Source organism: Cryptotermes secundus, unplaced genomic scaffold (genome assembly GCF_002891405.2).
Source record: "Cryptotermes secundus unplaced genomic scaffold, Csec_1.0 scaffold584, whole genome shotgun sequence".
NCBI classification, from domain to species: Eukaryota; Metazoa; Arthropoda; class Insecta; order Blattodea; family Kalotermitidae; genus Cryptotermes; species Cryptotermes secundus.
The window spans coordinates 1340521-1362576 of NW_019735468.1; the positions used below are offsets into that span (position 1 = coordinate 1340521).

General features: G+C 40.9%; 2 protein-coding genes across 8 annotated transcripts in view; one reads left to right on the top strand and one right to left on the bottom strand.

The window, feature by feature from the left end:
• LOC111869353 (serine-rich adhesin for platelets) overlaps nt 1–18819 on the top strand; it is an 82356-nt gene extending 63537 nt beyond the window's left edge. For all 6 annotated transcript variants that reach the window (XM_023860811.1, XM_023860812.1, XM_023860814.1 and 3 more), the window contains 4 exons: nt 1241–1296; nt 8700–8798; nt 10801–13444; nt 16275–18819. In XM_023860811.1, coding sequence (XP_023716579.1) covers nt 1241–1296; nt 8700–8798; nt 10801–13444; nt 16275–16354 — 2879 coding nt within the window. In that variant the 3' untranslated portion in view covers nt 16355–18819. The remainder of the gene's footprint in view (nt 1–1240; nt 1297–8699; nt 8799–10800; nt 13445–16274) is intronic.
• Nucleotides 18820–20302: 1483 nt separating this feature from the next.
• The window catches only part of LOC111869354 (G-protein coupled receptor Mth2), a 35895-nt gene continuing 34141 nt past the window's right edge, over nt 20303–22056 (bottom strand). For both annotated transcript variants that reach the window (XM_023860819.2, XM_023860818.2), the window contains one exon: nt 20303–21465. In XM_023860819.2, coding sequence (XP_023716587.1) covers nt 21144–21465 — 322 coding nt within the window. In that variant the 3' untranslated portion in view covers nt 20303–21143. The remainder of the gene's footprint in view (nt 21466–22056) is intronic.

Consider the following 22056-nt stretch of genomic DNA (forward strand, 5'->3'; position numbering starts at 1 on the left):
AGCCCTTTGGCGATTAGTGAGATGGCCGACCAGAAGGAACAAAGAGAGTGTGTGAAATTTTGCTTTCTGTTAGGGAAAACTGCAGCCGAGACTGTTGGGATGCTTCGGCAAGCCTTTAATGATGATGCTTTGGGGAAATCACAGGTCTGCGAGTGGTTTTCCCGTTTCAAATCTGGCAGCATGTCAACAGAAGACATGCCACGCCCCGGGCGTCCTTCGACAGGAAGAAATGACGAAAACATTGCCAAAATCAAACGTGCAATTGATGAAGATCGTCGAAAGACCATTGACCAACTTTCTGAGGAAACGAACATCTCATGGAGCACGGTCCAGCGAATTTTAACCGAAGGTTTGCACATGAGACGGGTGTCTGCAAAATTTGTTCCTCGCTTGCTCGGAGATGACCAAAGAGAAAACCGCGTGAATGTTTGCCGCGACTTGAAGAGTGAAGTGCAGAACGATCCAGAATTTCTTAAAAGAATTGTGACTGGCGATGAGTCTTGGTGCTACGGAAAGCAAAATTTCACGCACACTCTTTGTTCCTTCTGGTCGGCCATCTCACTAATCGCCAAAGGGTTGAAACAGGAACGCACACAACAGAGCACCACAGACAAACCACTTAACTCAGACTGACGCCAGCTCACTAACAGTAGCGGGAGACCCCCAGCTAACACCACCTAGCAGCACAACTCGTAACTACAAAGCATGCGCACGCAACAGGTCGGTTCCGGTTATTTTTGGGTCCCCCTTCGTATGTGTAATGTGCTCTTCTTCTTTAAATTTGCTGTAAGACTTGGCTCTTGTGTTCCTGCTGACCTTGGAGAGGAAGTGTCATTGACTCCTTGTTATAACATTGTTAACCAGAAAACAGTATTCTCTCTACAACTGTAAAGTTATCTGTATTTTGTTCCTTTGCAGATTACCATTGTTTTCAACGAAAGTTATGTGAAGAAAAATGTGAAACAGTGTTTGGAAGTTATTGTATTTTTATGAAGCAGGAAAACTTTAGTTGGTGTTCTATTGACAGTCTTGGGCATTGTAATTTTTATCTTTTCCCTGTTTCCTGAACTGAGACCATGTTTCTGTTAAAGAAACAGATGCTGTAACAGAACTTGGGTGCATATAGTTATATATGTGGTTTTATTTGGATTGTTGTTGAGATAGAAGTTGAGATTGATTTATACACATTTCAAGCATACTGTATGTATTGTGCTATATAGGGGCTGTGTAATTGTTGCAGAAACAGTAAGCAGATTAACCTTCCATGGAAGCAAAGACACAAGTGGGGATGGAAAGGTGAGGTTGTTTGCACAATTTATTTTAGTATGCTGTAACATATAAATTAATTTTGAGCTGGAGAAGCTTCTGTCATTCAATAAAATTGTAACTGAAAAATGTTAATTTCTTTAAATAAAATATATATGACTTTGGTAGACAGTTGTTAAGTATAACATTCAGAATGAAAAGCAAAATCATTGATTATGATTGCTGTGAGAGAATGAACTGGATTGACCCAGCTGAGGATCATGGTTGGAGGTGGTTTTGGCGTTCATGGTGTTTGGCTCCTGGCACCATATAATTAATTAAATAATTTCTTTAACTCCTCTCAACTTTATCATATTTATGCTTTTATTTTCATATAAAGATCATTTCAAAAGCAATGCACACTTAAATGTAATCACCATTCTGCCTTATGTTTGTGTGCCAGCACTTACTAATCTTGCATACCTGTCAGCAGGCTCGTCATAGCTCTGGTCTCTTGTGTGGTCATCTTGATACTTCAGAACTGTTTTCCTTGCACTGGTTTCTTCAAACTTGAAAACATCATAGTCTGGCAAGCTTGTGTCAAGTCTGTATGGGAGGTAGAGAAGCTTTTCTCAGTTGTGCCTACTTTGTGTGGCCCTGCATTCTCATGTGGGCTGAGAGTTCTGTCCACAGATATTAGTTTTGGGGGAGGCAAAAATGGAGGTGTATTTCCATAAGTCATGTTATGGTGTTCTTCCGGAATTCTGTTGACAGTAACCACCAATGTGGTGTTTGTTTTTGATGATCTCCCACTGCTTGGATCATCTGAGATGTTATTGTGACTGGCATGAGAGCATAATGGCCACTGAGATACTGTGCAGGAAACCGCTGTATTGTCCCACATATTGCATTTCACTGTGAATCAGACATGGGTTTTCATTCCTGAAAATAAGAATGTTGATGGATGTGACACTTGACCAGAAATATTTTTGTTCCCCATTTTGGAACCTCATGCAGCAAGAAGAAGTAAAGAGACCAGTGTTTCTGCTTAGAAGCAGAAGGATGTCATCATCTGGTTCTTCTGCATTGCTTTTGAAATGATCCTTTTATGTTTATATTAAAATAGTGGAACAAGATAATGTGAAAAGAATATGTGAAACAGAAAGTTAAATGTAGATTTTGCACACCATCAGTGTTATAAATTTATATTATATTTCTGAAGTTGCCATAAAATTTGTACGACACACCTTCAGCACTACCTTAAATAGCTCTTTCATTGTAGAGGGATCTTGTTAGAAGTTTAACAGGTTTGAAGATGTGACTGTGACGTATACCGAGTTTCATATAAGAAATCCAGCGGTTTAAAAATTATGGGTGGAACAGGCATGCCCTTGAACATACCTTAAGCACACCTTTCCTTAAAAATAAAATATAGCTTGAACAGTAGTGACTCAGGTACTTTAGTAATGATGGGGTTGCATAGTTGGTTGAGGCACTATGCTACAAACCGGAAGGTCACGGGATCAAATCCCAATGAGGTGAATTTTTTTCAATTTACCTGATACTTCCAGCCACACTGGCCCTGGGGTCAACTCAGCCTCTAACAGAAATGAGTACTAGGAATATTCCTGGGGGCAAAGGGCTGCCGCACCTAAGGCTGACAACCTCACTGCCATCTGTGAGCCGATTGTCTAGAAAATGTGAGAGCCTCAACATCTCACAACCCTATGGGCCTCCACGGCCTGATACAGGCATACCTTTACTTCACTTTTTTTACTTTACAAAATTTTGTATTAGTCTTTCTTTCGTTCTTTCTTCCTCCAGTCGCAACCATTTGACTGTGGTTCCCTGGTTCCCTTAATTTACTGTGTTATGGTCATAGATACTCACTTGTCAAGTTCTCTGTGTTTATTTAGGATTTATTTATTGATGCTGCCAGTAGTCCAGAGTGTATAATATTGTGGCTATATACGCATTGCTAACCTGACTAAATAACAGCCTTGCTATGCATTAGGTGAATAAACAGACCCCTGTATTTTTGGGAGAATTCAATGGAAATGTGGTTCGTGGGAAAATATTATAAGCAGGGTAATTTGAGTTCCGAAGTAGAGTGTTGTCAGCAGTTTGGTTTAGTGAAGCGACGAGAAGTAGTTGGTGAGTGAGAGAGAGTTCAGTTGTTAGTTGGAAGTCAGCCTGTGGAGAGAAAACTAGGAGGTTGGTTGAATTGTTAGTTGACAACAGTTCTGAATGAGCAGCTGTGGCAAGAGGACCTGAGTGTGGGAAGCTGAAATATCTCCACATTATTAAATCTGTTGCCAGGAAATGGCTAATGGAGACTATAATGCACTGAAAGGACTTAATTTGCAGTGATTTGTAGTGTGGAAATCAGCAATAATGTTATAGTTATTTGTAGTTGCGACCTGTACATGGTCAGTAAATCTATTCATCAAACCAAACCCCATCTATAGTCACCCCTAAATCGTGACAATATTGTGACATGACTCCTGAATGCCGGAATAATTCATTGCTAGGCAATGTCTCTGTAAACAGGTACCCACGAAAATGAATATGCATGCAACAATAGAACTGTCATTTGTGTGCAACGGCGAGATAAGCATGCCTCTATAAAATTAGAGGAATTGTTAGAAACGGTGTATTCTGCTGGTGCTGACCCGAGGCTGTATAACGAGATCCCAGAATAACGCAGTTCAGTGGAGACTTGAAAGTTAGCCTGTCAACAGATGACTTTGCGTGTGATTTGAAGACTTCATGTTTAGTGTAGTTGCAATGAGACTTTTTTAAATCCGTTACCTTTTGGCCTCTGCAATGCTTTGGCGGCATTTGAGAGGTTAATTCGAGGCAGTTTTGAGGGCTCATGTGTCTTATACCTGGACGTGATTGTGATTGGCCGCATGTTCCAGGAACAATTGCTCAACTTGTGGAAAGTGTTCCAGCCGTTCCGAGAATCCCGCATAAAGCTCAGTCTGGAGAATGCCACCTCTTTCAGAAAAAAAGTGTGATACCTCGGGCATATTGTGTCACCTGAGGGTATAACCACCGACCCGTAGAAGCTGAAAGTCATACGGGAATGGCCTACACCGAAGAATGAGCATGAAGCACAGCACATATTACAGACGGTTTATTTCCGGTTAAGCCAAGATTGCGAAATCGCTTACCAAACTTACAGAGCAGAAGCAACCCTTCTGGTGGACTCCAGAAGTAGAGGCTGCCTTCCAAGCACTAAAGGAGGCCCTTTGTACTGCCCTTATTCTTGCCTACTTGCAGCCAAGAGAGAGGTTCGTCATTGACACAGACGCAAGTAAGGTCGGGATTGCAGAAATGCTCTCCCAGGCACAGGATGGACAGGAGCGTGTAATAGCCTACTACAGTAAGGCTGAACAAGGCAGAGAGAGAAATTACTGCTTCGCCTGAAGGGAACTACTTGTCATCGTGAGGACACTGGAACATTTCCATTAGTACCTCCACAGACACGAGTTCCACCTGCGCACCACCCACTCTGCATTGACTTGGCTCATGAATTTAAGAACGATGAAGGACAAACAGCACTCAGGATTCAGCGCCTGCAGGAGTACGGCTTTACTTCCAAGCACCGGCAAGGCCAAAAACACAACATTGCAGATGTCCTTTAACGACGACACTGCCAAGAGGAATGTACCCGGTGTCACAAAGTCGAGGCATGGGCAGACGTCAAGGAGGTACGAGCTATTGCAGCTGCAGCCAGCTGGGATCCAGCGGATCTTGAGAAGTGAACAACTGAACGACCAATACATAGAGTAAATTCTGGAGGAAGCAGAGACTGGACAGTGACTAGAATGGAAAGACATGGCCGACCACAGGCCCACATAACAAAAGCTACTGTGCCCATTGGAAATTCCTCGCTGTGAAGATCGGCATACTGGAGAGCCACTGGGAATCCGACGACAGACGATCTGAGATAGCTCACATAGTTCTTCCCCAGAGCAAAGTGAATGACGTGCCGACCGAATTACACGATGGAGAGCATCAGGTCACTTGCGTGTCAGCAAGACCGTCGATAAGGTCCGGCAAAGGTAGGGTGTACTGCTGGCTTCAGGCAATAAGCGATGTTGAGAAATGGTGCCGACAGTGCAACACCTGTGCAGCCATCTGCGGTTTCCGGAATCGGGGACAAATGCATTAGCGTAACGTAACGTTGGGGCCCCGTTCGAATGATAGGCATTGATGAAGTGGAGCCCTTCCCACGGAACGACCAAGGAAACCTGTGTGCTTTGAATGCTATGGATTATTTTGTGAAATGGTCAGAAGCCTACACCATCATCAGCCAGGAGGCCTCAACATTGGTTGGAGCGTTGTTTGCGAATTTCTGCGGCTTTGGAGTACCGCAGGAACTACATAGTGACCAGGGCCATAACTTGAGAGTCTCGTCCGATACAGGAGGTCTTGCTACGCCTGGGAGGAAGCAAGACGTGCATCACTCCCGCCCCTGCACCCGCAGTCGGATGGCATGGTGAAACGCTGTGTCTAAACGGTCGAGGAGCACCTACAAAAGGTCGTCGCATCCCACCAGAGGGATTGGGACGTAAGTTTACCCATCTTCCTAGCTTACAGGACATCCACTCACAACAGTACGGGCTTAATCCCAACTACCCTAGTCTTTGGGAGAGAGCTCCGACTGCCCTGATACCTGCTGTTCGGGTTGCCTCAAGGCAAGGAACAACCCACAGTTGATCATGCGGTAAATGTAGTGGACCATCTACACGACATCCACAGTAATGTCCGCCAACGCCTGAAGGTGGCCATTGACCCAAAGAAAACACGTTATCACAGACTGGCCAACTGCACTGGCTACTATGAGGCAACAAAGTGTGACTCTGTCACCCAACCGGCATGAAAGGGAAATCACTCAAGTTCCAAATCTCATTGGAGGGCCCATACAGAGCAGTCGGCCAGATAAATAATGTGATATACAGGATCCAGAGGAACCTTAGATTGAGATTGAGATTGATGGTGGTATACCTGAAGCAGCTCGCACCTTATTAGGGAGCCGTCGGGATGAGCGGCCTTAAGGAAGAGACAGTGGAAGCGGTTGGAGATTAAATACCGCGGATAAAACCGAGCTATGGGAAGGAAGGTGAAACCATGCACATCCCTTGGAAAGGGGAGAAATTGCGGTACGCCTGTAGGCCATCTTGTCGAATAGCTTTAAGGAAGGAGCAATATGACATGATGCCTGAAAGCCGGAATAGTTTATTCCTAGGTAACGGCTCAATAAACAGGTTTCCGTGGAAATGAACACACACGCAACAATAGTAGAACTGCCGTAACTATGCTACAGCGCGGTAAACAAACCTCTATAACAATAGAGGAATTCCTGAGAAACGGTATTTTCTATTGGGGCCGAATGATGGTTACATAAGTACTATTACCGCAAGGAAAAGGGAATACATAAATGATGCCCCCCAAACACATGGTGTTCACATGGCCCTCTTTGCAGACCACACCTGTCTGTATGCGACAGATCGCAAGGAGGTTTTTATTATTAGAAAACTCCAGCACGGTCATAGCTCAATGGAGACCTGGTGTGAGAGCTGGAATATTAAAATTAATGAAGATAAGANAGCGCTAACATTAAAATGACCCTCCACAAAGCTCTCATTATATCCGTAATGACTTATGCTAGTCCCGCCTGGGAATTCGTGGCAGACACTCATCTAGTGAAATAGCAGCGTCTACAAAACAGGGTTCTCCATATCATTGGCAATTTTCCAAGGCGCACACTGGTCCGCGATTGCACATAGCATTTAAAATCCCGTATGTATATGACTATATATCAAAATTATGCAGGAAACAAGCAGAAGTCATACAAAATCATGAAAATGAGAATGTTCGTAAGATTGGACAAGGCGAAGCCAGACACAGAAAATATAAGAGGCTTAAACTTGGCGGCGGTCAGACATACGACCGTTCAAGTGACTGGACTGCCGTGGTAGCGAATACTACTATAAATAGGACATAATCTGCTGTACTGACCCTGGATTGACAGAGGCCTTGTATATATTGTACATAGAAATAGGAATTAAGATTAAATTTGTAAATATATGTAAATACTGACAATGGACTTACTAATACGGACTCTGAGTGACAAATGACAGACGCGACCTCTCGTCAGAGAGGGCACTCCAAATGAACAGGACAGTAACTTTGATATAAGAAAAAAAATCTGTTGACACCAAGACAGACAGACAGACTGACGAAGTGTCAGTCGCAATGTGACTTGGACTTGGCCTTGGAAAAAGGAAGTCTCAAATCTAAGACAGTAAAATATGGTCACGAGTACCAAGGGAATTGGACCTGAGAAAGACTGCTCTGGCAAGGGCTAGCAACATATACAAAAGACAGACCCGTCCTCTCGTCAGAGAGGGCGCCCCAAAGAAACGACCATAACTGTCAAACAGTAATAAGCTTGAAAGTCAGCCAGTGAAGAGAAGACTTAGCATGTAATTTGAAGATTTTATATGTGTGTTGTAGTTAAAGTGATAACTGCTATAAAGTTGTTGCCAGGATATGGTTAGTGAAGTCTGAGAAGACTTAGTATGTCGTAGGGCCGCACCATAGCTCAAGTGGTTAGTCGCTGGCTTCCCACCACGGCGGTCCGGGTTCGATCCCGGGTCTGGTCAAGTGGGATTTGTGGTGGACAAACTCGCTGGGGCAGGTTTTCTCCGAGTACTTCGGTTTCCCCTGCCAATCTTCATTCCACCAGTTGCTCCACAATCACCCTCACCTATCATCATGGCCTGGTACAATAGGCCAGAAGTGGCCGCAGTACAAGGGACTCAGTCCCACCCCACTAGCAATAGTATGTTCTAGTGATTTGTTGTGTGGAAATCAGCAATAGTGTTTTAATTACTTGTAGTTGTGAGTTGAGTGTATAAGTGGAATAACTCCAATCCAAACGCTGTCTGTAGTGACACACCCTAAAGCACATGACAGTACAGAATGGTAAGATTATTAGTGAATAATTAATTGAAAATTATAAGGGTGTTGTCATTTTGGGGGTACGTTTCCTCGAACCATTGGACCTGAATAGGAAGCAAGAGTGTTGACAGCATGCAGGCTCACGTGTTAAAATAATTCTCAAATGCTTATTATCCTTGCTACAAGAAGCCATCAGTGGCCTCTACCCTTAGATAAATCTATTTGATGCCCTTACAACATATTTCTTTAAAATTCTTTCAATGATAACTTTATTTTTATTGTACCGTTAAAGTTTGTTGATACAGTTTTTGTATTCTGTTACTGTCTACTAATTATTGCAGAGATCTTGAAGAATGAAAGATGGCAAGCAGTCTGTTGAGGCACAGTTATTATTTGATCTTTCTTACACTGTGACATCATTGTTTCATAGAATGAAAGCTCTGCAAATGTTAACTAATTTGTTTTCTTTTATGATACAGAACAAGTCCTATGATGAGAATGGCAATGCTGTCCAACAGAATTACCGCCTTGAATCTACCAACAGTAATGACCGCAAGAGCAAGCAGCGCAGGATGAAGGTATGCCTCCCCAGTGAAACAGCCATTACATCAGCATAATTCTTGTAACTGAAATCTTGAATCTTACTTACAGAAGAATGGGGAAGGCAGCTCTCTTGGTATATTTTAATGGTGTTTCTTGATCTTCGATTTGTTCCAATTCAGAATTTTTTCTTAATCTTCTGGCCTCGTAACTTTAGTTAATTTTAATTTTGAATAACAGTATTGACATCAGTTCATACTTTATGAGAGACAGTGGTTCATGATTATGTCTTTCCCCATAATGTTTTTTATGCTTTGTTGAGTATGTTAAACAAAATTGGGTTCTGATTGGAGGAATAAATGTGTCCGATACAAAATAAATAAATATGTTTGCTGAAGACTAGGGTATATGTTTTATATACACACACATTTTATGCATTATTATACGTGGTGCAATCCAAAAGTTCCCGAAATATATTAATAAAAACTATTACATCTTACCTAGATCTTATTCTGCACCATCACCTTCAAAGTAGTCCCCTTGGGAGCGCATACAGCGATCTCAGCATTTCTGCCACTTTTCAGATGCATCCTGGAAGTCTTTCTTTGTTAGGGTGTTTAGTACTGTCTGCGTTTCTGCTTGAATTTCCTCAACTGAATCAAATCTTCGCCCCTTCAACTTGATTTTCATCTTGGGGAAGAGAAATAAGTCGCATGGAGCTAAGGCTGGCGAGTACGGTGGGTGGGGAACAACTGCCATCTTGTTTTTAGCCAAAAATTCCTGCACAGTGTAAGCCGTATGTGGTTGTGCATTGTCATGGTGGAGTATCCAGTCGTTCGTGCGCCACTTCTCTGGACGTTTTCTCCTCATGTCCTCCCTCAAACGCCTTAGAACATCGCGATAGAACTCTTTATTGACTGTCTGACCAGGAGGAAAGAACTCCTTATGAACAATCCCTTCAATATCAAAAAAAGATCAACATGGAATTAATGTTGCTCTTGACTTGTCGAGCTTTTTTTGGCGGAGGTGAAGAAGGGCTCTTCCATTGTGACGATTGCTGCTTGCTTTCAGGGTCATAGCCATAAACCCAACTTTCGTCGCCAGTGACAACCTTCGAAAGAAAGTTTGGATCCTCTTGAAACTGTTGTTGAAGTTTCCTGCAGACTTCCAAGCGATGCTGCTTCTGTTCATTTTGCAGCAGTCGTGGCACAAACTTCGCCACAATCCTCCTCATGTTCAGTTCCTCTGACAAAATTCGTTGACATGTACCATAACTTAGTCCCAAGGTGTTACAGAGGTCTTGGATGGTCAGTCTACGATCTTGCAGAATCAGATCCCTAACTTTTGCGACATTTTCTGGTGTTTTACCCGTTGACGGCCGTCCCAAATGATCGTCATCATCAGTCAATGTTCGGCCATTTTTAAAACGCTTATACCAGTTGTAAGTTTGTGTCTGGCCTAAACTGTTTCACCAAAAGCTTGCTTCAACATTTGGTAAGTTTCTGCAGTGGTTTTCCCAAGTTTGAAACAAAACTTTATACAGACATGCTGCTGTCTGAGGTCAGCCATTGCAAAACCGCAAACTCATGGAAACACAACAATGGAAATACGTTCACCAACAATAAATCCAACCACTCAACTCGACGCTGCTTGACACACTGATTCAAGAAGGATGTGTGAGGAGACACCTAGCGGTATTTCGATGTACTCATGACCATTCGCGCGCAAAATTCAAATTTTGGAAACTTTTGGATTGCCCCACGTATATTACTGTAAATGAAATACAGCAGCTAGTTCAGTTATGTTTTTGTTAACTAGTGTATAAGATGGGTAGAGTTGGGAAACGACAGTTGATAGATTGTGGAAATTAGGTACATTTGTGAGTTGACTTTTAGGATTTGCTGATCAGAAAGGTTAGTGTAATAAACTGATTTTTTTATGAGTTGAATTAACTTGCAAGGAAACTTTGTTCTGAAGGGCAGTTAACTATCAGTAATAAACCATAGGCCTTGTGAACATAATGTGTGTTGTGTGTTGCAGACAAACAATGACCGCAATGTAATAATGTCTCAGAACATTGAAGGGTATCGTGGTGACAAGGACATCGAAAGTTTAATTGAGTTTATTGAGTCAAACAAAGAGAGCAAGGGGAAAACAAAGAACAACTCTGCCCATAGCAATGGGACAGTAGGCTTTGGCAACAAACAGCAGCGGAATAATGTGCGAAGAGAAGAAGTTGTTACTGGGACTAAGGCTCGGCGAGAGCGAGCTATTGAAGATGGTCAGGATGAGGAGAAAGCATCTGGTAAGAACAGAATTGGGGGTAAACAGAGTTCCAAGGATCATAGAGGGAGTGATAAAGTTGGTGGTGATGTTGGTAGTTCAGGACAGATGAAAAAATCCAACAGTTTAGAGGAGATCTCCAAAACGAAGTTGGAGGACTTGACAGCAGAACAGGTTGGCACCAGCTCAGCATCTGACTCTTTGACTTTCTCAGCACAAGTGACTCTGCGGCGACCAAAGAAGCAAGCAACATTAGACGACGATGAATTGTACGGTGAGAAAGGCGAAACACCTGATCATACGTTATGGGGTACAGAAGACATACCACAGTACTTCAGCAATGATGGGTCAGCCACTGCATCAGCTGATGAGAGTGGCCCAGTGGCTGCTAGTGGTCGAAAGCGACGAGGAATTGTGGATGAAAAGAGGAAGCCTGAAGATGGAGTCCCAGCTGTTGTTGTGTCGGCTGCTGCATCTGAAGAAACAGAGTTTCACGTGGTGACGAAAAAGCAGAGACGCAAGAAGAAACGTAGTAGCAGTGGTAGTCGTGCTGGTAGCAGTGCTGGTGGACATGGCGGTCTTTTTGGTGATGAGAATAGACGTCCAGCTGTGTCACAGTATGGACACTCATACTACCAAAACAGAGGGGATTCTCAACGCAAGGGCTTTGTACCTGGAAGTGGCTTTCCCCCACATGACCGTACAGTAGAGCGTGAAGGGGGCAGTGTTATGCTATATCAGTATAATCGTTCTCGATCACCTGAGCATCTTCGCCGCAAGTCAACATCCAGCATGCCTCCATCGGACAAGTCAGACAGCAGTGATCTCGATAGCGTGCACTCCCTCCCTGTGTCTTCTACAACTCCTAAATTGGCCCTGGATCAGACCTCCACATCTAGTGGATCAACACCACAAGCTTCATATGCTGACATCACCCGGATGGCATCTTCAAATGTGAATTCCCCTTCCAGCACGCAGGGAAGCTGCAACATCGGTGCAGGAAAATGGCCCACGATGACTACAACCAAAAGTCAGGCAGTTTCTCCACCAGCCACCAGTACCTGTACCTCTACCACTACCACTACCACTACAACCACAACCATTTCCTCTACGGTCATTTCTTCCGCTAATATTACAGTCTCTAGTGCTTGCATCAATACTAGTACAACCTCAGTCCCTGCAGTAGCTACACCTCTTGCCTTGAACAATCCGCAGTTCATTACTGGGCCAAAACTCAATATTGGAGTTCCTCCTGTCAGTGGATCCAAGGCAACTGTATCCACTTCAGCCAACCCTAGTAATAATGTGACCTGTACTAGTAGCAGTAATTCTGTGCCCCAATCTAATTCTCTCACTTCAGTTACCTCAAGTGATGCAGCATCATCATCGTCAACAGTGGCTTTGAATCAGAATCCTGAGTCTTCATGTAATCCTGCTGTATCTTCTAGACATAGAAACAATCCCCCTTTGCCTGATCCCCGTACTAAGAAAGATGCTATGACGAGCACGACTTTAGACTATAAACTGATTCCTGTGGAAGAATATAACCCAAGTCATAGGCTACAAGCTGCAGTTAATAAACCTACTGAGCACCTGCCCCCCTCTCCAAATGTAATAATGGACAGCTACTACCCTTCATTGGAAGAGAGTTTGGTTGCAGACAAAGTGGACCGTAAGCCAGGCAGGTGTAGTAATCCCTGTAGTACTTCCAGCAGGTTACCTGCAGAAGAAACCCCCTCCACTACTGTAGCCCCTTTTAATGTCAGTGCTTCAGAACCTGAGAACTGTGGTAAGGGACCCAGACATGTAGATATTTGTAGTGAAATAAGAGTGAAGCAGCAACCTTTAGAAGCATCTGTGATAGCTCCAAGAAGCAGCTTGTGCTCTGCTGGGGAACCAGTTGCCCCAGAAGTGTCGGTTGCTAGTGCTCCTACTGTGATGTCATCAAACTTGAACCGATCAAAGGAGGCAATGTTTAGGTCAAAAGGTAGTAGTAGAAAAGTTTCTTCTGCTAGCAGCATTGTTGAGGCATCATCTTCAGTTCGTCCACCAGTCATCATAATGGATGAACAAGAGCAGGAAGCTGCTTTCAGGGAAAATGTAGGAACAGTTAGTGAATTGACTTTTGGGTTTGAAGTAAACGAACAGCTGCTGCTCTCAGATGCTGATGAGAACTCACGATCTGCCAGTGCTGAACCACCCGGTGCTGTGGAGGAAGCGGTAGTTAGCATAAGCCCAGTAACTGGAAGCATAACATCAGATGTGCCATTGCCAGAGGAGACTACGACTATGGTGCCCACCATCAGCATCAGTGCTAGCGAAGATTTCTCTGCCCGGTATCGTGAGCCACCTACGCAACAGGCTGACAACCATGATCTAATTGTTGCATTTGTTGGACAAGGTAAGTGAAATTCAGTTTAACAAGTTGAATTGTTTTAGTTTCTGTGAAGTTGGTTGTGAGGTCATAGTCTAGAGTGTTTGGTGGCACATAGCTCATTTTAAAAATGTACCAAGTACAACATTTCAAGAGCTACATGTTTTGAAGTGCTTTAACTTTTCATATAATTATGAAGGGTAAGATGGTGAATTTTTAAAAGACACTTAGGCATACAATGGCTTTTATGTAGATTATTATGATATTGTGTTGAATGGTAGTATGATTATTGAATAACTGATTGGAATGGATGTGTAAGGAAGCAGTTGTTTTCTAATTTGAGGTACTGTCCTGGCATTTGCCTTGAGGAGTTGAGGAGGGTGGTCAGTGTCATGACCAAAATTTGAAATAGGTACATCCTAGATACAGGTTGGAAGAAGTACCGCGTGAGCTATCTTGCTCAGTAAGTCCAGTGTTATAGTTTCTACTTTGAAAGTCCTGTGTGCATCATCATGATCCAGCAGTTATTCTGCTTTGATTTGAACGGTGAAGAATGAGAGCTCATGATATAGTTCCAGATCCAAGGTGAAGAAGACCGGTAGAACTCAAAATATGAAAAGATCGTGCCATAATAGCTATAATGGACTGGGAAGCCTACTGGGAAGGGTAACTGTGGCAGATATTTTGAACCCTTGATCCTCTTATTAAAATGGTATATACTGGCATTGAATTTTGTGCAAGCATTTTTGCCTAGAATTAGGATACATGCAGTTTACGGATAATTTATGGAATTGTAATATTTTAAACTGAACATGGAAAGTATTTAGCATTTCTTAAAATAAAGCATGTTTGACAGATTGATTGCAGGTGCATATACACAGTGTGTCCAGGTTCTGTTAGGACTGTGTTCATTAAAAATACAAGACGTGAATTATTTTCAAAATTTCACTCTTTTTATTCAAAATAGTCTCCTTCTGAATCGATACATAGCTGGAATAGATTAAATTTTCGAAAACAGTCACTGTACTCCTTTTGTGTAATCGCATTTAAAACTGTGATACAGTCCCTTTGGATGCCCTGGATGGTGTCGTGACGGTCTCTTTTCATCACCAACTTATCTTTTGGGAACAACCAGAAATCTGCTGGAGCCAAATCTGACGAATAAGGAGGATGATCAAGGAGTGTGATCCCTTTGCTGGCCAAAAAATCGCGCACGATCTTCGATTTGTGGGGTGGGGCATTGTCGTAGAGGAGCGACCAGGAACCTTGCTCTCGATATTCAGGTCAAATTCGAAGAATTCTCGCCCACAAACAATTGAGGACTCTGAGATAATAATCAGAATTCACTCTTTGACCATCTGGCAGAAATTCATTTTGAATGATTCCTTTGGAATCGAAGAAAATGGTTAGCAGTGTCTTTACCAGACTCTTTTGCATGTGCACTTTTTTTGGTTTCGGCTTCTTTGGGCTCAACCATGCTGCACTCTGCCACTTTGTGAGAGGCTCATATTGAAAACATCATGTCTCGTCACCAGTAACAATCGATTTTGTAAATTTTGTATTGCTTTGGGCCGACTGTAACATGTCTTTGCAGTGTTCTACTCTGGCATGTTTTTCATCGCCTGACAGCTCATGCGGCACAAACCACGCACAGAACTTCTGTTTGCCCAAACCCTCAGTCAAAATTTGATGCACAGTACTTTTTGGTATTCCCAAAAGCTCCTTGGTGGGTCTTGCAGAAACACATCTGTCTGATGCAAGGATTTCGGTCACTATTTTCACATTTTCTTCAGTGCAATTTTTGTTCTTGGCTCTTTGATGCATGTGGAGCATCTTCATTGTCCTCCCTGCCATCACAAAATACAGCATACCATTGAAAAATGTTCGAGCCACTCAAACAGTCACTACCATAGACATTTTTCATCATTTCATATGCTTCTCCGGCTGTTTTGGAGCAGTCTTTTGTTTGATTCTGTTGCATCTTTATGTGAGTATTGATAATATTTTTATGTGGATCTATGTAAAGGAAATGATTTATGTTTGGCCCTTTGTGCATGTTATTCATGGAAGATGCAGCAGTATGTATGAATGCATAAGAATGCAGGAGAAGGGATTAGTACCAAAGCGTATACAACAAATGATGAGACATCCTTCTCAGATCTCCAAGGGTGGTAACACGAGTAACTTAAACATTTTTTCACAGTATTTACGAAGTTAAAATAAAATGTTGAACTGCATTTTTATGTATTTGCGGCCGCCTCTGTGGTCTAGTTCCTGGCTACAGATCCAGAGTGCCCGGGTTCGATTCCCAGCACTACCAGATTTTCTGAGAAGTAGTCTGTCTGGAAGAGGGTCCACTCAGCCTTGTGAGGATAATTGAGGAGCTATTTCATTGAAATAGCAGATCTGATATAGAAAACCGGGATTAACGGCCATGGGGATCCGTTGCACTGACAATGTGACACCTTCTATCCGCAAAAGTTGGCACTAACTTCGCCAACAAGCGGCGGTCACTTGGTCAGTATAGTTCACTTGCGGACTACAAGCCGTGGAGTTTGTTTGTATTAGGTGTATATGTGTGAAGTGAATTTGCTGGTAAATTAGACTTTCTGCATCTTTCATATGGCAGTAATATTTACACACACACACACACACACACCTTATTTGATGGAGTGCATGTTGAGAGCACACTTTCTCAAGCTTACTGGATGTGAATTTGAAGTTTATAAACCACTTTCAAACAAATATGAGTTCGAAAATTTGTTCAAGTTCATATTCTAGCTCATTGTGTTATATTGAGAAAATATATGATTTAGATTTAATCAGTTTTTCTTGATATGCGTATGTTTTCTTTCAGCCTGGGAAGATGTGATGAAGGAGATGAGTGCCTCTCTCTCGCAAGCAGGTGGCAAAGTTCAGTACTACAGTGGTCAGTGAAAATGGCTTTGAAGGATACTGTCTTGCTCTTCTTCCTTTTTGCATTTTGCAGATATTTAATTTCTTCAGAGGGGGGAGCAGTGCTTCAAATGTGATTTGCATTTATATTTTGTGAGTAGTAAGCTTTGAAAATTTATAAAAAGAGTTGTTCATATTACATGGTGAGGAAGTACGTAAAAATAGTGAACGTTTTATCTTTTCCAAGAGATAAAAAATGTGTATGAAACATTTGCGCGAACGTAAAAACGTGAAATAAAAAGTGGTGGCCACCTGAATATGGAAAGTGAACCATCATTGCTTTAAATTTAGCCAAAGGCATCACAGATCTTGCGAACAGTGTGATGAGATTGGCTCGTGCTAATCCAGTCTTGCTTTGAAAACACATATTTTGTGAAGTAATAGTGGCACAAGCAGGCATCGCTTCTCGAGATTTTATGCTCGACAATAATGTGGAATTAAGCGTGAACTATAGCAGAAGTTGTTGGCTCATTAACTGCACATGGTGTTTTGGTCTGTAATGTGATATTACATTGGCAGTGAGTGTGTCGGTTGTTGAAATTTATGGTACTGTTCCTTGTTTCTGATAGAAGTGCTGACAATTCTTGATCTCGAGGGGGGGAAGTAGTCACTACAGAATAATAACTGTACTGATTGTTGACTGGTATTAGGAAGATATGTGAATGGTTTGTTTTTGAAAACAATTTAATTGGAAGAAATTAGTTTCTTCTGTGGCAGGGTAATATGTATTGTTGGGGAGGGCACCATGGAACACCCGAGGTATGAACAAGGGAACCCCCCTTCCATATTCATTTGAATCACATCACCACCATTTGTGCATCTACATACACACAAAATGATGATAAAGCAAGAACTGAAGCCTAATTTTAAGGTGACAACTTTTATTTCAGAAAAAAAAGTTGCTTACTTGCATTGTTTATTTTTGTTGCAGGAAATAGAATGTGACATGGACTTTTTCAGTCAGTCAATAATGGAAGTATTGCTTTCAAACTAATAAAAAATCAGGTTAAAAAATGAAAAAAAAAGTCCTTCCCAACCTTCCCCCCCCAAAAAAAAAAGAAAGAAAGAAAGAAAGAAAGAAAGAGCTGAATTGCAGCTGTTAACATTTGCTGTGGTATATTGTATCTGCTTGCCATATTGTGGTATAGCATCTATTTGTGTTGTTAGTCCAGCAGCTGGAAGCATTACTGTCAACTCGTATCTTCAAACAGTTGCAGCATAATACAACTTTTTTCACTTTGCAGTCTACCACAATAAATGTTTATTGAAGGTTTGAGTAGTTCCAGTGCTGAGAAGCATCTGAGGCTTTGTCATCATGGATATTTGCATGGCTTTGTCTAAAAGTAATATGTACTAGGATTTTTATTTCTTAACATTTTGTGGGGCCATGTGGCAACACTGGCTGCTCTTACACTTTATGCATCTTCAAGTTTAGAATGCAGTCATGAGGAATTAACATGAAGTAAGCAACCGACATCAAAATGGAGTAGATCCCAAATTGTGTGAGATTGTGGTTTGGAAGTTTTGTGCCCCTATCCACCTGATCAATTGTTAAGTGTTACTCTCTCTCTTGAGTTGTCCTTTATAATATATTTGTTTGTCTTCAGTGTGTTTGCTAAGTCATATCGAAACAGTAAGTTTCTAAAGGAGGAAACTTAATGAAAAGATGCATAAAGATATGTTTCAATGAAAAGAACTGTGAAATAGTATTTCTTTTTCACTGATAACAGAAAACAGTAATTATGATGATGGCTATAAAAATATATAGTTTTGGTCATTTTCAGATTGTAATTTGGTAACTAGTCTGGAAACAAATTATCACTAACAAATTGAGACACACTGCATTTGTGTTGCATAATTGGTTTACCCATGCATTAAAAAGTTATATTTGTTATATAATTGTATAATAATGTAGTCTTGAATAAGAGTACAAAGTTTTGACACTTGTGTGCTGAATTATCAGTTTTCTTGAATTACAGAGACATGTAAAAAGAAGCTATGTTCTTTATAAAGTTAATTTGTTGAGAGTAAGACACTTAAGTGGTTGAAACCATGTAACAGGCTTTTTTTGCCATTGTCTTTGTAAGTCATTTTAGTTGTAGCAATCCTGTTAATACTTCAGCCAGAGGACACGGTTATTTTCCCCTCAGTATGATTGGGTATCAAGAGGGGAGGGAGAAGGGGGGAGAGATTTTGTGTGTGTGTGTGTGCATGTGTGCGTGTTGTATTTCACAGTTTTCATAACACTGTATTGAGAATTCAGTGCTCAAGTGACAATTCTACTTGGAATTTTGCAAGACTGCATTTTATTTGCCTTTGATGATGGTTTTGCCCACATAAAAATTGTTAATGCCATTGAATATTGTTGCGGTAATGATGGATGAAAAAAATGGTATATACCCCATTTGGAATTAAACCTATAATAAAAAAGGAATGTCACCAGTTAATGTGTTATTTTATTTGCTATAGATACCTCAGCTGTCAGTAAGATACATCACTTTACTACTGAGACATAGCAGGGAACTGAGGAACAGAAGTTTCTTTTCCATGCCTTTTTCTGATTGATTACATTGTGTTGGAGTCTTAAATAGTTAATAGCTACTCAAACTCCCTGTTGAACCAGAAGGCTCTTCACCGTGTTCACAGAAGCCCATTATTGGCTTCCTATACTGAGATGCTTCAGTCTACTTCAAATCTTCCCAACCTGCTTCTTTAAGACCCATATTACAGTTATAATGTAGTAGTGGTACTAGTACATAGGAGCAGACCTAACTGCTGGTCCTTGCACTGCTAGCTTCAGTGATAATTGTGCATAATCTTCTATTTTAACCCTTCAACAATCTGACACTTCAAATGGTAACCAGTAATAAAAATCTTCCATTCTTTTGAGGTTCTCTGCCAAAAATATTGTAGGCATGTTATTTGTCTCAACCATTTCATCCTTCATCTACTGGGTATTATACACCATTCTTAAGAACCCTTTAAAATCTTCATCTAGGTATTAAATATTAGATGCAGAATGTATGTTGTAAATGTGAAGCTTTTATGACTTCCATTTTCCAATAATACAAAGTAAAAAGTTCTGGAGCAGATATTCAGAAATAACACTGCCTCTGGCATAAATATGAAATTGTTTTTTTATTGTGTGCCTTTAATTATGGTTATGTGTTCTTACTGGTCTGTGTCCACTGAGGGTTCCACTTCTGAGGTAGGAGTAAATGTAGTGCAGTATTTCATACAAACTCTGATGAGAATATTATTTTTTATAACTGCTGACATAAATAATACTTGTATTTTTCCACCACCCATCCCCTCCCATCCAGACTTCTAATTTTGGAGGTGGCACCTGGATATATGAGATGATAAAGATATGCTAATGAGTTTGAGGAATTCCCTGTTATATGGATTTGATCCTCAATAAACATTTGAAATGGTAATAAGTTGGAGCTCTCAAATACAGCATTTTATGGTCTGGCACCATGTATGGTCCAGGTCAAGTTTAGTTTGCCCCTAAATACGGCTTCAGAGAGACCACCAAGCAGGGGTGGTGTTTTTAATGTGTGTAAGTTTGTAAGTTCAAACATTGTACCTTGTTCTTGTACCAGTACCTTAAAATTGTATAATGCTAACGCAGTATGTTAACGATGACCTATTAAGGTATTTTAGTACCCTAATATATTAATCATCTGTGGTTCAGAAAATTCTTTGGTCTGTATGTTGTCTGGTCCCAAAGGTGCCACATTTGAGAGGTCTGGCCTATATATCAGTCTCCTATTGTTAATAAAATGCTTTTTATATATAACCACAGGATTAATAGTTTTAATTGTATAAAAAAATTTATTTGGGTCTGACTTTTATATGTGAAGGTGCTTTAGTTTACACCAGATACATATTGAAGGATGTTTGGGGGTTTGTTATCTTTCAAGTAAGTTACGTACAGTATATTTATTAGTATAACTAGAGCAGATTAATTCCATTTGAACACTGTGAACAGATTATACTGAGAAGCACTGTGTTCTGAGATATGCTGTATAGTCCATTTACTCGATTGGCATTTCGGAGGAACATACTGCCTCCATATTGTGTACATAGGAAAAATACAGTAAAAGAAAGGGAATTTATTTATTGTTATACATGAAGAGGATTTTAAACTTTTATTTTTCTTAAATGTTTCCATGTACTGCTGATATTTTACAGTGAAATTGTCACACAACTTGTAGTCAAATTAAGAAAAGTTTCACACTCACTATCCCACTGACATTACTTAAGATTCTGAAAATACGTGGACAAAATTAATTTTGAAAAAATACTTAAAATCACAAAACTTTCATAGTGTTTCCTGCATCGTGTTTAATAAATTATTTTGACTTTCATTTGATGATGTCTCATAACATCAAAGCTACAGCCATCAAAATGTGTTACTTGATGTCACTTTGAAGCATAATTCATTTGTCACCAAATGTAAACATTTCCTTTTTGTATTGAACAATACTTATTTCTTTCAGTCAACAAGGAAGAGACTTCATGTTAAGCAATGTTCATATGGTATCATTCTTTGTAACAGCATACATATGCCCAGCCACCTGATATATTTATGTCAGGTCATCTCAGAATTGGAACAGCTGACTATCAACGGATTGGCACTGTCTCATGATTTATTGTGCTGAAGCATTCACCTTTTTCGTACACATAACATTGCTTATAAAGGGCCATGATATTCATGTCATACACAGCTGCCTCTAGCAACAAAACAGTTCTGAATTGCAAACTGTCAAGTATCTTGACTTGGTCGTCTAGTGCTCTTTTTGATGCTGGTTGTCAGCTGGAGAGAGCTGGTAGGGCCAGAGAGAGACATGCCACTTTTTCCATGAGTTAATCTCTTTGCGCAAGGTAGGAATGATGCCAAACGAGCCCTCAGAAGGTTTAGCACACTTCTCTTACAACAGAAGATAACAAATATGAAGACTGCTCGCAACATGTTGACAATGTCTGTGATGTACCAATAATAATCTGCGCCTCCCACAGCCCATGAAATGATTTCTGTGATCCATGTCAGACCCATGAGGCAGAAGAGCTTCACATACAGGACCAACCTGTCAACATTGCAATACATAAGTATGCTAAAGGTATGATGTTAAAGGTGTTAAACAACAAAACTTTGCAAAGTATAGTATTGTTGCTTCAGCAGCTGCAGACCTGCTTCATGTTGTTGAAGTAAGTAACAGTTTTGTACTTTATTTGCTCAAGTTCTGTAAGTCTTGCCCTTAAATATTTCTGATGGCATGAAATTGAGATAAGTTAATACTGGCTTGATACATTAAAGGATGATGACATAGTTATCCTACACATAAAAGGAATACTGGAAATGTTTCAGAATGGGGGTGTCAAAGTGTAGCATTATCCACACAGTTATTCTTACTATTCAGCTGCTGTTTTCTGTTAACAAAAAACTTTGGGGATGCAGTTTTTAATGTCCTTGTCAGTTATTAAGAACAGCTATGGGTAATTAGAATTCCAAGGAGTAAAGCATATGTGTGGAAATTGTATGCACCCTCCAGTTCTGTTTCTGTGTACAATTACCAAGCAAGTTTGCCTAAGCAGTAATGCTTCTGCCTTTTATATGGGGGGGGGTGCCTGGTTAGGATGTCAGCTGGGACATAGACTCCACCAACTGAGGATTTTTG